This window comes from Haemaphysalis longicornis, unplaced genomic scaffold (assembly GCF_048455015.1).
Source record: "Haemaphysalis longicornis isolate Haplotype H1 unplaced genomic scaffold, Haemaphysalis longicornis Haplotype H1 scaffold_9, whole genome shotgun sequence".
In the NCBI taxonomy this organism is placed as follows: domain Eukaryota; kingdom Metazoa; phylum Arthropoda; class Arachnida; order Ixodida; family Ixodidae; genus Haemaphysalis; species Haemaphysalis longicornis.
This window is the reverse complement of record NW_027526460.1, coordinates 51,138,031-51,152,801: the sequence shown is the minus strand read 5'-3', so window position 1 is coordinate 51,152,801 and position 14,771 is coordinate 51,138,031. Positions and strand designations below refer to the sequence as shown.

The 14,771-nt window shown below is 47.4% G+C and overlaps 1 protein-coding gene across 1 annotated transcript in view; it reads left to right on the top strand.

Annotated features, from left to right (window-relative positions):
- The window catches only part of LOC144153178 (calcium-activated chloride channel regulator 2-like), a 452,168-nt gene that overhangs the window by 371,738 nt on the left and 65,659 nt on the right, over positions 1-14,771 (top strand). Inside the window, exons 4-5 of the mRNA XM_077684827.1 lie at positions 11,309-11,636; positions 12,528-12,696. Of these exons, the coding sequence (XP_077540953.1) occupies positions 11,309-11,636; positions 12,528-12,696 (497 nt within the window). The remainder of the gene's footprint in view (positions 1-11,308; positions 11,637-12,527; positions 12,697-14,771) is intronic.

Genomic DNA, 14,771 nt, shown 5'->3' with positions numbered 1-14,771 from the left:
CTGATTACCAGCGACTACCAAAACTTCCAGCAACTTCTGGCATCTAGGGCATCAGTCGCCCAGTCATCATTCGGATTATCGGACGAGAGAACCACTTATACTTCTACGCTCAATAAGTTTTGTACAACAACTACTACAACTGCAACTATTACTACAACTACTATTACAACAACTACAGCTACTACAACTATAACTACTACGACTACAACTACAACTGCTACAACAACAACTTCTACAACTATTACAACTACAACTATTACAACTGCAACTATTACAAATACTACAACTACTAAAACTACTACAACTACTACTACAACTACAACAACAACAACAACTGCAACTACTACAACTACTACAACACAACTGCTACTACTACTACTACTACTACTACTACTACTACTACTACTACTACTACTACTACTACTACTACTACTACTACTACAAAGCACTGTCAAATAAACCACTATTCGCTACTCTTTGTGTAAATAATACTTCGCTATGCTTGACGAAACGGGCGCTGAATTTCAAAAACCCGCACAAATTTCTTGCGGTTGACCCTCTTAGTGCACCGACCAACTGACTGTTCTGCCGACTGGACCGAACTGGAAAAATGTTCTAAATCAATACTTGTACCCATTTGCTCTCGTAAATAACAGCGGTTCGGTATGTTATAGATTGGTTTAGGCGCAATATGCAGCATATTGCCATATTTTCGCCGCGCAGACAGGCCAGGCTCTGTATCTATGAACTGGAATGTCGCAACCCATTAAGTGTGCCAAGATGCTGACAAACCAAAATTGAAGAACATGCTCTCTGTCGAAGCGGTTGGGGCGAGGGGGGGGGGGGGGGCGACAAAAGAAAGGGAGTTGCGAAAAAGGTGCAAAAACTTTCATGTTCTTTACTTATCCTTTTTTGCGACTCTGATCGTGTCGGCGTGTGTCTGAAGTCTGTTTTGTTGTTGGTGCGCTTCGCGATATAGGGCGGTGGCTGCACGTGGAAATGAGCAGAGGTGCTCCCTGATTAATGAGCTAATCCTTAACCACGCCCTGGCGTGACTGGTTAGAGAAATCGTTATTTATGGGCCGAGGTGCAGAAATCAAAAAGGTAGCGGCCCCGAAGGTTGCCGGCGTAATTCATTTCGCCTTCGACGATTTGTTCCCGCGCTTTCCTCGTGAACGTAAGTGAAATTAATGGTGCCCCAGTCTTCTTTATTTTCAATATCCACTCAAAGCCTATAGAAAGCACGCCGAAAAGAGGTGCTTATCCCGTTAAACAAAGGAGGGGTCGAGGAAGGTTTCAGAGGAGGAAGAAGGTAACCATATGCGTTTGTTTACCTTTACACGTGAATTGGATGGCTGCAGATTAATTTAGACAATCTGGAGATCTCTACGTGCACCGAAGTATTGTGCGCGCGTGATTCTTTGTTTCTATTCATGATCAGCTGTTTTCTTCGCGCTCGTGCGGGCACGCAATGAAAATCTGTCGTGGTGATTCTGATGCAAATGAGAAAGGTTGTAAAGACGCTTTGTGTAAATGTAAACTCAGCTCCCAAAACTCGTCGCGCATTGCAGAATTCGACGTGATGTTAACCAAATAACCACATCAAATACTCAAATTTGTTTCGTTTCCACCGAAGTTTTACTGTGCCATCCCCGCATGGATGAGCGCACATTATGTTCGGGTAGTGTGTTTTTTTTTTTTAAGGGCTGCTTAACCAAGTATTTATGCCATCCAAACTCGCTCCCGCAGCTTTCTGTGGCAATTCGATGGACAGTTCAATGGAAACTTCTATGGGCAATTTTGGTTTAAAAGTACGGGCCTTTTCACCCACACGCATAAAAAAAGTCACTGCGTCCACACTCAACTTGTTACCTTGGTTCCCAGCCTCCCGGGTCTGTGGCCCCTTCTACGCCCTTGGCTCTTGCACTGCCGACCACCCTTGAAATTAGGCTTCAAAGAAAGCTTTCTTAATCTAAAAATATCCGCCTCTACCAACGTAAATGTGCGGTAGAAGATTGGAATTGGTGATATTGCACGCAGTTACTGCTACTAAACATTAGTCCCAGAGGCCTTATTCGCTTCAGGACTCTCTTTAGGTATGTATTTGACACGAAGCGTTAGTGCGGTTTGGTACTAAACAGAGTCTTTAGAACTGACAGTGTTTGCCTCATACGCATTGGTCGAGCATTGCTTTATATCTGACTAACATGCCCTGATGGTTCAAATCAGAACTCTGTTGAAAGCTTACTTGTTAACAAGAAGAAAAAAATATCACGATACTTGCTGCATATTGAGAGAAGGAAACAACTCTCCTGCGTAAAGAACAGATCGAAGGGCGTTTCAACGGAGTGGGAAAGATAGAATGGCAGCGGATAGTCTGGCGGATCCCATTGCAAAAGTTCAAAACATCGGGAAATAAAAAAAACTAGTAAAAACAAACCGTGAAACAGATACTACTTACAGTATACCAACACAAACATATAAAATATCTTATCAACGAGGAAAGCTTAAACGCGCACTGTAAGGCAAACGCGACCTGAATTCTGGATTCAACTGTTTATGGCTCAACCTGAATGTTTTAAAGCATGTGCATATACGCCAAAACCGGAGGAAACAGTAACAAAAAAAACGCCAAAATTTTTCGGACGTCGTTTTTCCGCAAAAGATGCCGTCGGTTTCCAGCGCGAATATATGCGCCTGCAAAGACGCGTGCGCTGGAAATGCGAAGCTATACGGGAAAGTGCGCACTCGTGGAGCCCGAAGCAGCATCGGCGTGTACGTGGTGCCCCTCCGGGGTTTTCCGCTTGAAAACAGCCCTGGTGTTCCGCGAACGCACGTGTTTTGCGCCAGCGGAGAATACGACGAGTGCTGTGAGTGGAACGGGGCCCGAATATCAGCGATTATGGAAGCAAGGCATTTCGCGCGGGCTTTTTAAATTCTTGCTCCCCCCCGCCCCTTCCATTTTTCTTTCTTTGTGGATGCAACTGGTGAACAAGCTGTATCCAAATTCAGCTATTGTAGCGAACACATAAGTGATAGGTTTATAGCGACTTATGAGTTAAAATTCGATATGGAGTGCGGAGCATCAAAACAACGCCTGCTCGGCAAGAAATCAAACAAGCGACTCCCTGCGAGAAAGCACAACGCCTAAGCCGCTGAACCAATTCGGCAATACGGCAGTGGCAGTCTACTGTTGATCTGTCTCTGAAAAATCTGTCTCCCATTCAGCGAAACCTTTTTTGGACGATTTACTAGCATTAATTGGCAGGATAGGAACGGTTTAGTGAGAATTGACTGACAGTTGCTTGACAGTTGCTTGACAGTTGCTTGACAGTTGCTTGACAGTTGCCTGACAGTTGCCTGACAGCTGTCTGACAGTTGTATGACAGTTGCATGACAGTTTACTGACAGTTTACTGACAGTTCACTGACAGTTTGTTGGCAGTTTGTGGACAGTTAGCTGGCAGTTTTAAGAATAATTTTCCGGCAGATTTTTTGTGGTTTATTGGACCTTTGCCTAAGTTTATCATTACTTTTTGACATTTTGCTTCAAGCTTCTAAAACATTGGTCTTTCACTGGACTTTCACTATAGTTTACGGAGAGTTCATTAGTACTTTACTCATAATTTACCTTGGTTTTCAGGTAGTTTTTAGGATTGCTTCGGACGAAAAGGCTGAATATATAACTGATCCCAGTTAGCAGGCTGGTTACGGTTGTCCAAAAATTTAGCGGGACTAGCGCAAAATCTTAAAATTGTAATATTTCGGAAAGCAATTCCTCCCTCATTGACTGCCTTACGAAAAGCCAGTGCGAAAATTCGTAAAGCTACACGTTTGGGAAAGGCAAAAACAAAGCCCGTGCGTGCGAGATTTTAGGACAGGATAAACTAACTCCGACGAATTACTACGTGTCATGTCTCAAAGTTCATGTGTAGCTCCAACGTGAAAGCCACCAAAATTAGTTTTCATGTACGCAGCATATTCTGCTTTCTCCCGATCCCTCTTATTTAAACACCCCTTTCCCTGGCCGTTGACGAGTTTCTCGGTAACGGCTTTTTTTAAAGGCGGACTGCATATTGGTTAACACTACAAGGTTTCTGGTGGCCAAATTGTTAACGTCACTTTTTTCGCCTCCCGTTTCGCCTACACAGTCAGGTAATGCCTTTGGCATGGTGTCATCTACCACTTCAGCTTCTGGTTGCTGACTTTTTCGGAGTTTATTCTTCAGATACGAAGTTATGTGGTCCCCCGAGGGCCTGAAATTTTTTTAAAGACTTTGCGAATACTTTTATTATTAGCATGCGCAATAAAATACAAAAGAACTTGCTTTAACCGGAAATAAAATTTCGTTTTTTCACTCGTTCAACTCTTCCTTCTATACCGTCCTCAGCATTTGGTGTGACCGTCATCCATGCAGTAAAAAAACAGAGCCTGTGGTTGCGCAAGAAATCTTTCGCTTAGTGTCGTGAGACCGCTGGCTGTTCGAGAAAGCATGCAGTCGTGTAGTTCTCTTACTTTTTTGGAGGTTGCAGTCTGTCTCATTGTTCTATGACGTGTCGCTCAAGATGTCCAGTATCAAAGAAAGCGCACTTTTGGGGGCGAAGCATAGGGACCCCGCAAAGCTCGGTGATCTCACCGCTGCTCTTCAACGTGGTGATGATCGGGGTCGTCCGGCGCCTGAAGGCACTGGCGGATGTGCGCCACACCATCTATGCTGATGACATAACGTTGTGGGTCCCGCGCGGCAGCAACGGGCACATAGAGTTGGCACTACAGCAAGCGGTGGAAGCCATCGAGAGCCAACTTGACGGATCAGGACTGGTATGCTCCCCGAGCAAGTCAGAACTCTTGGTGTTACCACCGAAGGGCGCAAGGAGGAAGACGGCGGAAGAGGACGCCGCGGCAAAGGACAAGATCGTCATCCGAACCAGCAATGGACGGATGATCCCGGAGGTCGGGAAGATCCGAGTGCTGCGCATGTTAATCGAGAAACATCGCACGAACGGCGAAACCATCAATAGCCTTTCAGCCAAGGTCACCGCGGCCACACGCCTCATAAAGAGGGTCGCCAGCCGAAAGGCTGGCATGTGAGAGGACAGCCTGTTACGGCTAGTTCAATCGTTCGCCATGAGCCACGTGGCGTACGTCGCCGCCTTGCATAACTGGCGGTTAGACGAACGAAACATGATCAACGCGATGATACGGAAAGCCCACAAGGCCGCACTCGGACTTCTCTACTGCACGAGCACCGAGAAGTTGCTGGCCCTCGGCGTGCACAACACGCTCGAGGAGATCGGAGAAGCACAGCGAGCCGCCCAAATCGAGACGCTCAAGGAAACCAAGACGGGCAGGGCCATCCTCGCCAGACTGGGTCTAGATCCCGGTACGAATGAGGAAGAGCTATGCGCACAAGAAGAGCTACCTGAAAACATCAGGAGGGGAATGTGGGTCTACCCAGTTCCAAAGAATATGGACCCCTAACACAACGGAGAACGGCGGAAGGCTCCAGCCGAGGACATGGTCGAGCTGCACACCCGGATGCCGGGCACGAGGTACGTAGACACGGCAGAGTATTGAGGCAAGAAGACGTACGCGACGGTGGTCATCGACGCCAAAACCGGTTCAAGGCTCAACAGTCACCGCGGCAAGTGTACGAGCACGTGAGGCGAGATCTGCTGAAGAGGTAGCTATAGCCTTAGCCATCGCGGACCCAAACACCAGGACCATTCTGTGCGACTCTAAAGGGGTCGTGCGGAACTTCGCCAGAGGAAGAGTGTGTCGTGGAGCAGTGCGGTTGCTCAACTCGCTGGATTTCACGAACAGGCACGTGACAGTGAAGTGGTTCCCCGCACATACGGTGGAAGTGGTGTCATAACAATATCTGAACCACAATGAGACGGCGAACTCTACCGCGCGAGTGTTAACGGGACGCGCGTCCGGAGCGAACCCGTCTGCAAAACTGTGGGGGAAACCAAAGACAGGATGGGGACATATAACTAAACCACGACATACTATAGGATTTGAAGGAGAGAAATGGCGCCGCCGCACCCCGGCCTGGCCAGGGAGCAAGTGGTGGTACTAACACAATTGCAGACGGGTTCCTTTCTCATGAAGCACGTGTGCCCCGAACAATACGAGAACGATAAGTGCAAACTGTGCCGCAGTTCGTGGGCTACGATGGCTCACATCCTTATGGATTGCACGGCAAGACCTACAGAAATGTCAATGGAGAAAAAGGTCCCGCCGTGGTACCTGACCGCGGCGCGGAGCAATGACAAGGACGTACAACTACAGGCCGTCCAGCAGATCCTGGTGGCACTTGAGCAGCAGCGCCCGAGCGAAAGCCGAGAGGGCCCGGCCGCCCAGCGTGGGCAGGCTGGAGGACCTCGACATGAGTATCGAGGGAGCGGCCTAGTAAAGAGCCCAGCCAGGAAGACGTAGGGCCACGTCACGGCGCTTCAGTAACGGAGGCCTCCTGCAGGCCATTTTAATGAAGTCTTCGCTCACTCACTCATTCACTGGGGGCGAAGCACCTGAGGACCTCGTTTAGCCCGTGGCTTGTCCCTTGGCGTCCATGCACACAGTGTTGCGCATGCGCGAGGAGCATTAAATTTGGATTTGGGTTGGATTGAATTGGATTGGATTGGATTGAATTGAATTCTATCGGATTGGATTGGATTGAAATTGTATATACCGTACACAGGCGTTGTCACTCAGTTACATGTGCGAGTGGGCAATGCCACGGGTGATTTACGGTAAGAACGATCCCCAGTGCTTCGCCCACTCGTCATGATTCACTTCGTGGAGATGCGTAAATTCTTTCTCAGTTTTCTTAGATTCTAGAAAAAAAATGGCATGATAAATTAAGTAAATGAATATAGAAGCGCAGCCGGAAACAATGTGTCATAGCAATTCGTTACGGCCAGTTGGTATTACACTTTCCGGTAGTGTCCTCCCCATAGTTTGGTGATTCGGCTTCTTCAAATGCCTCAAAGCTAAGCAGGCAACGCACGCTTTACAGGCGTTATACTTTGCCCTTCCACGAAGTATTCACAGCGTTCTTTCAATAACAATATCCAGCGAGGCAAGTTACCTGAAGCTCGTTACAGTTTTTATAAATTTCATTTATAAAAAAACAGTTCTATGCCTAACGCTACCTTCTTTCCACCTACCTGCATGTAATGAATGACGCATGCCAGGCCAACATGCGCTGGTTCGACTGCTTCAAATACTTGCATGCAATGCAGGCAAAGCACGCTCTACAGGAGGTGTTGTTGTGGAATTTTATTTTTAACAAGGGCAACGAGGGATTTATAGCTAATGATATTTCCCACACACGGTTCCCTGAGCTCAGTTAATGCCTTAATTATTCTCAAGTGTAAATTATAGATTATATTCGTCATTGTTTTTTCGAAAATTCCGTCCACCTGTGTAACAAATCTAACTTCGAGGGGTTCGGCTTGTTTAATTAAAGGTTGAAGGGGAATGGAGGCAAAAATACTCTTTGCGGGCATTGTTGCAATTCTGGTGCCTTTGAACAGCAAAATATCCTACAGCCATACGCAATTGTTCTCACACAATCACGAAAATTTTTTTTTATACGGCTCAGTTTTTTTTACTGCAAAATAAACATTTTGCCCACTTTCAGGGAGATATTTATGCCCGGTACAAGGCAGGGAAGATCTGCTAATTATAAGTGCAGCATTCATTTCGCCCTAGTGTAACACCGCGAATGCTGTGAGTCATGATTAAAAAAAACGGGTACGGCATGCAGCCAGTAACAAAAACATAAAAATAAAAACGCCGCGTCTGTTGGTTGAGCGCGGCAAATATAATGCGAAAACAGCGGTAACAAAGGCTTCATATTTTCAGAACGCTATTATTTAAGAATAAGTGGAAACAGACAGTAGTGTAGCTTTGTGTTTTGTTTCGTTGTTGAAGGACAAATGAGAACTTTATTCACAATTTTTGGGGGCTTTCAAAGGCATTTTGTTGCTGTTCCAGCTTAGTAAGGTTCCAGTTCGCTCTGCCCCAAGAAGGCGAAAGACATGGTATACAAGCTCTGCTGGCTCCATATACTTTTTAGCGGAATTAACCTGCGCAAACTTCGACGTAAGAACACATCTATAATACGTAGCACAATTTGTTTAGCGCTGAGCGCCTTATATATACACGCATTGCATGCGTCGAATGTTTCAGAGTTAACCGAAGACGAACGAGACATGTTCGGCAGTTGCAGTAGCATGAACTGCAAAACAGCACACCGGCATGGCATGCCTCCTCGCAACGCAACTGAAAAAAAAAAAAAAAAGGATGTTCACTTAGTCTATCCTTTCACTCGCGCCCTCAAACACTCCCATCCCATCGGCGCATGTAGCCAACATTTACTAAGAAACCCAGTCTTGGCCAGACGAGCAGCTCGCCGAGCCGCGCAGCAGACGATGGTGCTGCGTAGCAGACGACAGATTTTCCCCGGCTGCGCCTTCAATGGAGCGACGTCTTCTACGAAACCGCGGCGGAGAGCCGCGCGGGCGTAAAAGCAGGCGCAGTTTCGGCCCGGCTCTTCCCGCTGGCCATCTCATCTACGTGCGCAAACTATCGCGAAGCCGAAGGATATGGAAGTAAAGAAGTAAACGCAGCGGCTGCTCGCCAGTCGGGGAAAAAATGGCCTAACCCGCCGACGCTGCGAAATTGCACTCCCGTATTGAATGCCACCCTTACCTTATTCATTCCTGCATACACGCAGGCCCGTCTTTCTTTCTGCTCTCGCTCTACGTCGAGGGCCTGCGCACTCTGGCTACATCTGCCCACCAGCACAGGTTTTCGAAACCTGCGCTCTCGTGCCTGTTTGCATAGCTTTCCGGCTTTCGTTTCGTCCTCCCAGGCCTCGCTTACTTGTGCGCTTTGCCATTCCTTAGTTCTACCTTCAGCTCATGGTCTACACCTTTTCTTTTTTTTTTTTGTTCATGTTTGTTCTTGTGCGTACGAAACTGCAATAAAAATATTTTCTTGGTGGATACATATTGGCGCTAGAGGAAGAAAGAAGGCTTGCTCTTGCGGTACCTTTTTACGCATTTCGCTGCTTTTCCCGATTTAAAACCCGGTCTTTTTATGATTCCATTTTACAAAAGAAAACAAAATTGCGCAGCATTGGGGCCGAGTGCTTGGTTAGACGGAAGCTAGGTCGACTTGAGGGTTTCCGAAGACGTGCACGTACGACAGTGGTCCACGCTTTCTTTTTTTCCAAGCACCAGCCGAATTTACGAACGAGGAAGTTTAGGTTGTCAACAGTACTCTTCTAAGCACGCGCTCTGGCTCCGCCTTTTCAAAACTCTGACAAAGATGAGACGATGTGAACTTATATGCCAACCGGAAGACGCTGGAGAAGAGATGATGTTGCAGTAAACGTAAAGTTGTCCGCTGCCTTTTCCCATTGCTTTCTACTTGACTTCCGCGTTTCAGGAGGGGACCGTTATGTCGTGATTCCTGAAAAGGGTTCTTAGGGCCCTGGAGAGCGTGCAATTTCAAAAGCCTCCGCGCGCTTGGCTCTTTGATTTCCTCCAGTAGTGGAGATAAACTAGTAGTGCAACGCCATCTATGGGACAGGAAAACTGCGCTGGAATGTCCAGTAGCATATAGAGATATTAATCTCCTCCAATCGCCCACTCAACTCCGTTCTAGTAACCTTGCTTTAAAATACGTGAAACATTTAGGAAGCATCAAATCGGCCCCTGTGACGCTTAGAGTGCTTCTAGCTGGTGTATTTTCAACTAATCGCAAGAACTGCAGTGTTTTTGCACCGTGAGTTTTCCTTCATTACGTTACTTCCACTACTCTACTTAAGTTACTTTCCGATCATTTTCGGGTCTGCGTGTACAACTATGTTTGCCTGTGAACCTCGGCACTTCATGAGAAACGGGGTTTGACACCACTCACCCTCACGAATTAACAAATATTTCTTCTTTTTAAGAAATCACGTTTGACGCTCACAGAATCGTGCAGCCATACTTTCTATAATTATGACAAGAAACGCCGATTTTCTGCGTTTTAGCCGATATCTATGCAACTACATTTAACCCTTCATTGACTCTGTGAGACAAACGATCTTAGTGTTGAATAAGCGAGGTAAATTGATTCATTCAGCTGAAAATGTTTGCGAGCGTTACCGACTAATTGCTAAATCAGCATTTGAACAGCAGTGAAGGCGACGGCTTCCGAGCTTTAAAGGTGCCCTGAAACAGTTCCTGTTAAGGTTTTCACTTTTTTATTTGCGTCTGGAAACACTGCGAAAGCTATAGCCATAGCCAGCAGGGAGTGGCACTGGCACTGCCCGTCCCAGTAGATGCGCCTTCAGTTTCTGCTGTGCTTTTGTGGCTTTCTTTTCAAAGTGGGTATCGATTGCGTTCATTGCTGCAACTGAGAAAGAGCCGGCCAATAGCGGATAAGCCGCTGTAATGACGTAATTCTAGTGGTCGCAGTACACCAAGACCGGGAAAGAGAGAAAAATCTCTTAAGTTTCTAATTTGTCTGATGAGCACAGAGCAGTAATTTTTGGCTGAGGTAGTTTCCGACCCCCTGTTCTAAGTACTAGATGGGTTGGTTGACTACGTTCTGAAAGCATTAAATACTTCAAAAGAAGTTATGCTAAGCGTTGTAGGTTCCCTTTAACTTAGCTTGTGTGTATAATTCCCTATTATCAGAATGATATTTTGGCTTAACTGAAAGGAACCGGTTGAGAAAGAGCTCACGAAGCCTTTTTCTCCTGTTTGATTAGTATGGAACATAATAGTCCGCATCCAATTCCTGCATCAGATAAACAAAAGACGATATATTACCAGCACTTTGCCGTTATGAACAGCACACGTACAAGCGAAACAGAACGATCGAGTGCAGCCAGAATTCTCACTGTTCTTAAAATGTAAAAAAAAAAAGAAAGCTGGTGCAAACACATCTGTCTAAAACTCTTAGCATTACAAAAATAAAAGAAAAAGCAGTCACAGGTTTTTCATTCTGCGGTCGTAACACAGTGGGTTGCCGGTCGGGCATGGTGTTACATTACAGAGTTATAGGTAGCCAGTGAACCGATCCCGGAATGGCACATGGCGGTCTATCAGCGTGACTGCGCGTGCATAAAAGTGCCGAAACGAGTGGTGCGTATGCGCTGATACGCTCACTGTTTACCGGGTGCCGTACCGGGACCGGTTTTCCATTTTGCTAGAACTCTCTCTTCAACCGTTGAGCATTACCGTTCACCGTTATCACTAACTGTTACCGTTTTCTTTTTTCTCCATTTCCGGCATGTCTTGCAGGCGCTGCTGCGGAACGCGTCCATCAGCCTGTTCCAGTCGACGCGAAGTCGGGCCTTTCTCGAGGAGGTGATCGTGCTGGTGCCCAAGTCCTGGGGACCTAAGGAGACGTGGGCGCGGGCGCCGACGCCGGCCGTGTCTCGGGCTGGCTGGCAGCTGCACCGGGACGCGGACCTGAAGCTAGAACCGCAGGGCGGACCCTTCGGAGACAACCCGTTCACGGTGCAGCACGCCGGCTGCGGCATGGCCGGGAAACGCCTGGCACTCAGCGCGGGATTCCTAACGCTGCTCGAAGAAGGGGGAACCGCGGCCAGCAAGTACGGACCGCCCGGTAAGACGAACGACGGTACCTTTCTGACTACGTAGGGACAGAGTACAATAGGCCGACTATAATGGGTTGACAGCTTCTTGAAACCCCACTATGCCTTTGGTCGAATCGCGTTGTGTACGTTACACAGAAACACTAAGGAAATCCGAGCTAGTTGGTAGGGTTTCGTTTTTGGACACCTCTGGAAAAAAAAAAAAGAAAACAGGGACGCGGGCGCTGTGTTCTCCGTCTGGCGTGGGTTGTTGTCTTCTGAGCACTGTTCAAAATTGAAAATAATGCATTCAGTCACGGGAGTAGTTACCCTAATGTTCTAGAATATGGCTGGATGAATTTAAAAACCTGGATCCTTAAATGTTTCTGATGATGGTTAGTCCGTGGACAGACTGGTAATTGGCCTTCAATGGGTAATGGCCTAAATGGTTTTGTCCTGATTCAACAAGCGGTTACGCCCGAGATTCATAATCGAAAGCACCCAGCGTTTACAAGCCACATTAGAGCACTGAAGCTCGCTGCGTGATACAGTCGAATGGCAATACAAGTAGCTTGTTGCCTATCCGTCGTACAATGTTGTAGCTTTTTTTCTGAGAACAGGCAGTCGTATTTGTCGATTATAACAATTGGCTTGACCTCGTACACAAGTCGAGGGTCTTTCTGTACCACATATACAGCTACATTATTCGAGGAACATTAAGAAAACAATGTAAGCAGTATATTATGAAACGGTTCGTGCACTGTAACATGATTCGCACCCTTAAGGGTGCATTACACCCTTCGAAAGGGTGTTTTTTTGTTTTTTGATAGGGCGTATGGTTGTTAGTTGTAGAGAAACGGGGTGTAAATCGTTTTACACTGTTGGAAAAGCGTGGCGCTGACTCCTGAGCGTTGCATGCGCAGACCGCGTGTTCGTGCGCGAGTGGGGCCACTACCGGTACGGCGTCTTCAGCGAGACGGGCTACACGGGAGACATGCTCTACCCTGCCTACCGGGCGCGTCCCGGGGGCACCGACGCCGCCGACGTGACCCTCACCACCTGCACCAACCAGCCGCTCGAGCTGGACTGGAGGTCAGTCCCCACTCTGATTTGGTTTGCCCTTCTGCATCCGTCTACCCCTTGCCCCCTGCAGGACACTCCGCAACAGCTCTGATAAACGCTTTCACTCTTTCCTTCGCGTCTGGAAGCACTGAGAAAGCTATAGTTATCGCCAGAGCGGAGTGGCACTGCGGGATTTGCTCATCGCACCAGATTCGACTTCCGTTCCTTTTGGAGTGGCTATCAAATGCGTTCATTGCTGCAACTGAAGGAAATCCGGCCAACAGCGGATAAACCACTGTTATTATAATAACGTAATTCCAGAGGTCGAAGAACGTCAAGACCGAGAAGGAGAGTAATCTGATGGGCTTAGAGCAGTGATTTCCGGCTGAGGTACTTTGCGACTCTCTAATCTAATCAGTAAGTTTTAGAAAGATTTACAAAAAGCTGAGAAAAGTGTTGCAAGGTCCCTTTAATTTTACCGTGAAGCATGCTGCACGACTGTCTTAAACCGAAAATTTGTTCCTACGCACGTACGCCATGGGCCCGCTCCTCATCAGGGACAAAGTTCTTCCAGAAACAGAAGTGGTTGATACCTGTTCGTTAAACGTATCGTTATCGTGTTTGTTAACATGATTTCCGTGTTGGTTAATGTGTCAGTTATTCCCCTGGCTCGTGGGAACGCCTTCGCGCTTATTTCCCTGAGGGCGACGCTCCACTTAGGCCCACTAACGACAATAAAAATTTGTAAGCTGTCACAAGACAATCTCTCTCTCTCTCTCTCTCTCTCTCTCTCTCTCTCTCTCTCTCTCTCTCTCTTATTACGCCTGAATGCTATACATTGCTTTCATTGGCGCGCTTCGCCGCTCAAAGAAAAGACCAATTAACCGGGGAATATAATGCGAGCCATTGCAACTGCAGTTCTGGAACGTTTTCTCCACCTAAACATTTCCCTTCCTTCCTTCCGGTGGCCGTAAAGTAGAACCGCGATGACGTGTTTGGCTCGCTTTTCCTCCCGCCCCGCCGACGAGAACACGCGCAAGTAACGGCGGGAGGAATTGTCGGGGTGGCGCCTTTTTAGCCCCCCCTTGGGCCCCTTAGCTGACGCTTCCCGTCTGGGGAATCCATTGTTAAGGCGCCGCAAAGATCCACGCCCCGCGCTTCCATCCCCAACGCCTGCCCGTCACGCCAGGATTCAATACACGCCCTTCTATTTCCCTGCCGCAATTGCGTGCCTCTTGCCCTCCCCGTGGTCGGCGTTGCCCATTTGCGTGCCGGCGTCTACCTGGCGGATCGAAATTGACGATCCCGTGCTCGTTGGGCCCCGTTTGCACGCATAAGTGAGCGTAATAGCCGACGCGCCTATTCCACCTGTGTAACAGGTGAGCTTTAGGTCGCACGTGCGGCTCTTTAACGGGCGCATCTTTTCATCGCAACCATTAATATGCCATCAGCATACGACGACCAGGGTTAGACCATTGACCTCCAGCCCCGCATTTTGACACTCTGCATTGGTCTCTCTTGCACCATTTTTGGGGGGGATAGTGGGGTATAGACATCATCGTAAAGATCATCATCATCTTTAGCGTCGTCATCGTCGTTGTCGTAGCCGTAGGCGTAGTCTTATAGTCCCACTAATCGTACTCGTCGTCGTCGCCGTCATCTTATGTTATTGCCATCGATGTCATGTACCCTTGTTCGTCGTCATACGCAGTTGAATGTCCCGTACCGGTCGAAAGCACTTCCACCTCAACAAAATACGGCCTTTCTTTAATTAGCTAACTTCCCTCATAAAAGAGGTTGCGAATGCCTAGGCTGTAAAATAAAGGGATATATGGTAGTGGAGGGAACGATGTTTTCGATGGCCCTTACGCACAATTAAGGACGGGTTCACACTATTGCCGTAACTGTCGTAATAACTTTAAAGCACGATATGGCTTTTGCGTCGGTAGTCACAACATAGCCTAATAAGTACAGTAAAGTGGTACTCCGGTTCGTACGAAATTACGAAAAAGTCCATCGGATCTATGCAAAAGTCACTTTTTTTGGTGTGGTAATTGAATGTGACATTAATGTGACTACCTTAGTTATTTAAACGAGGTAAAAAT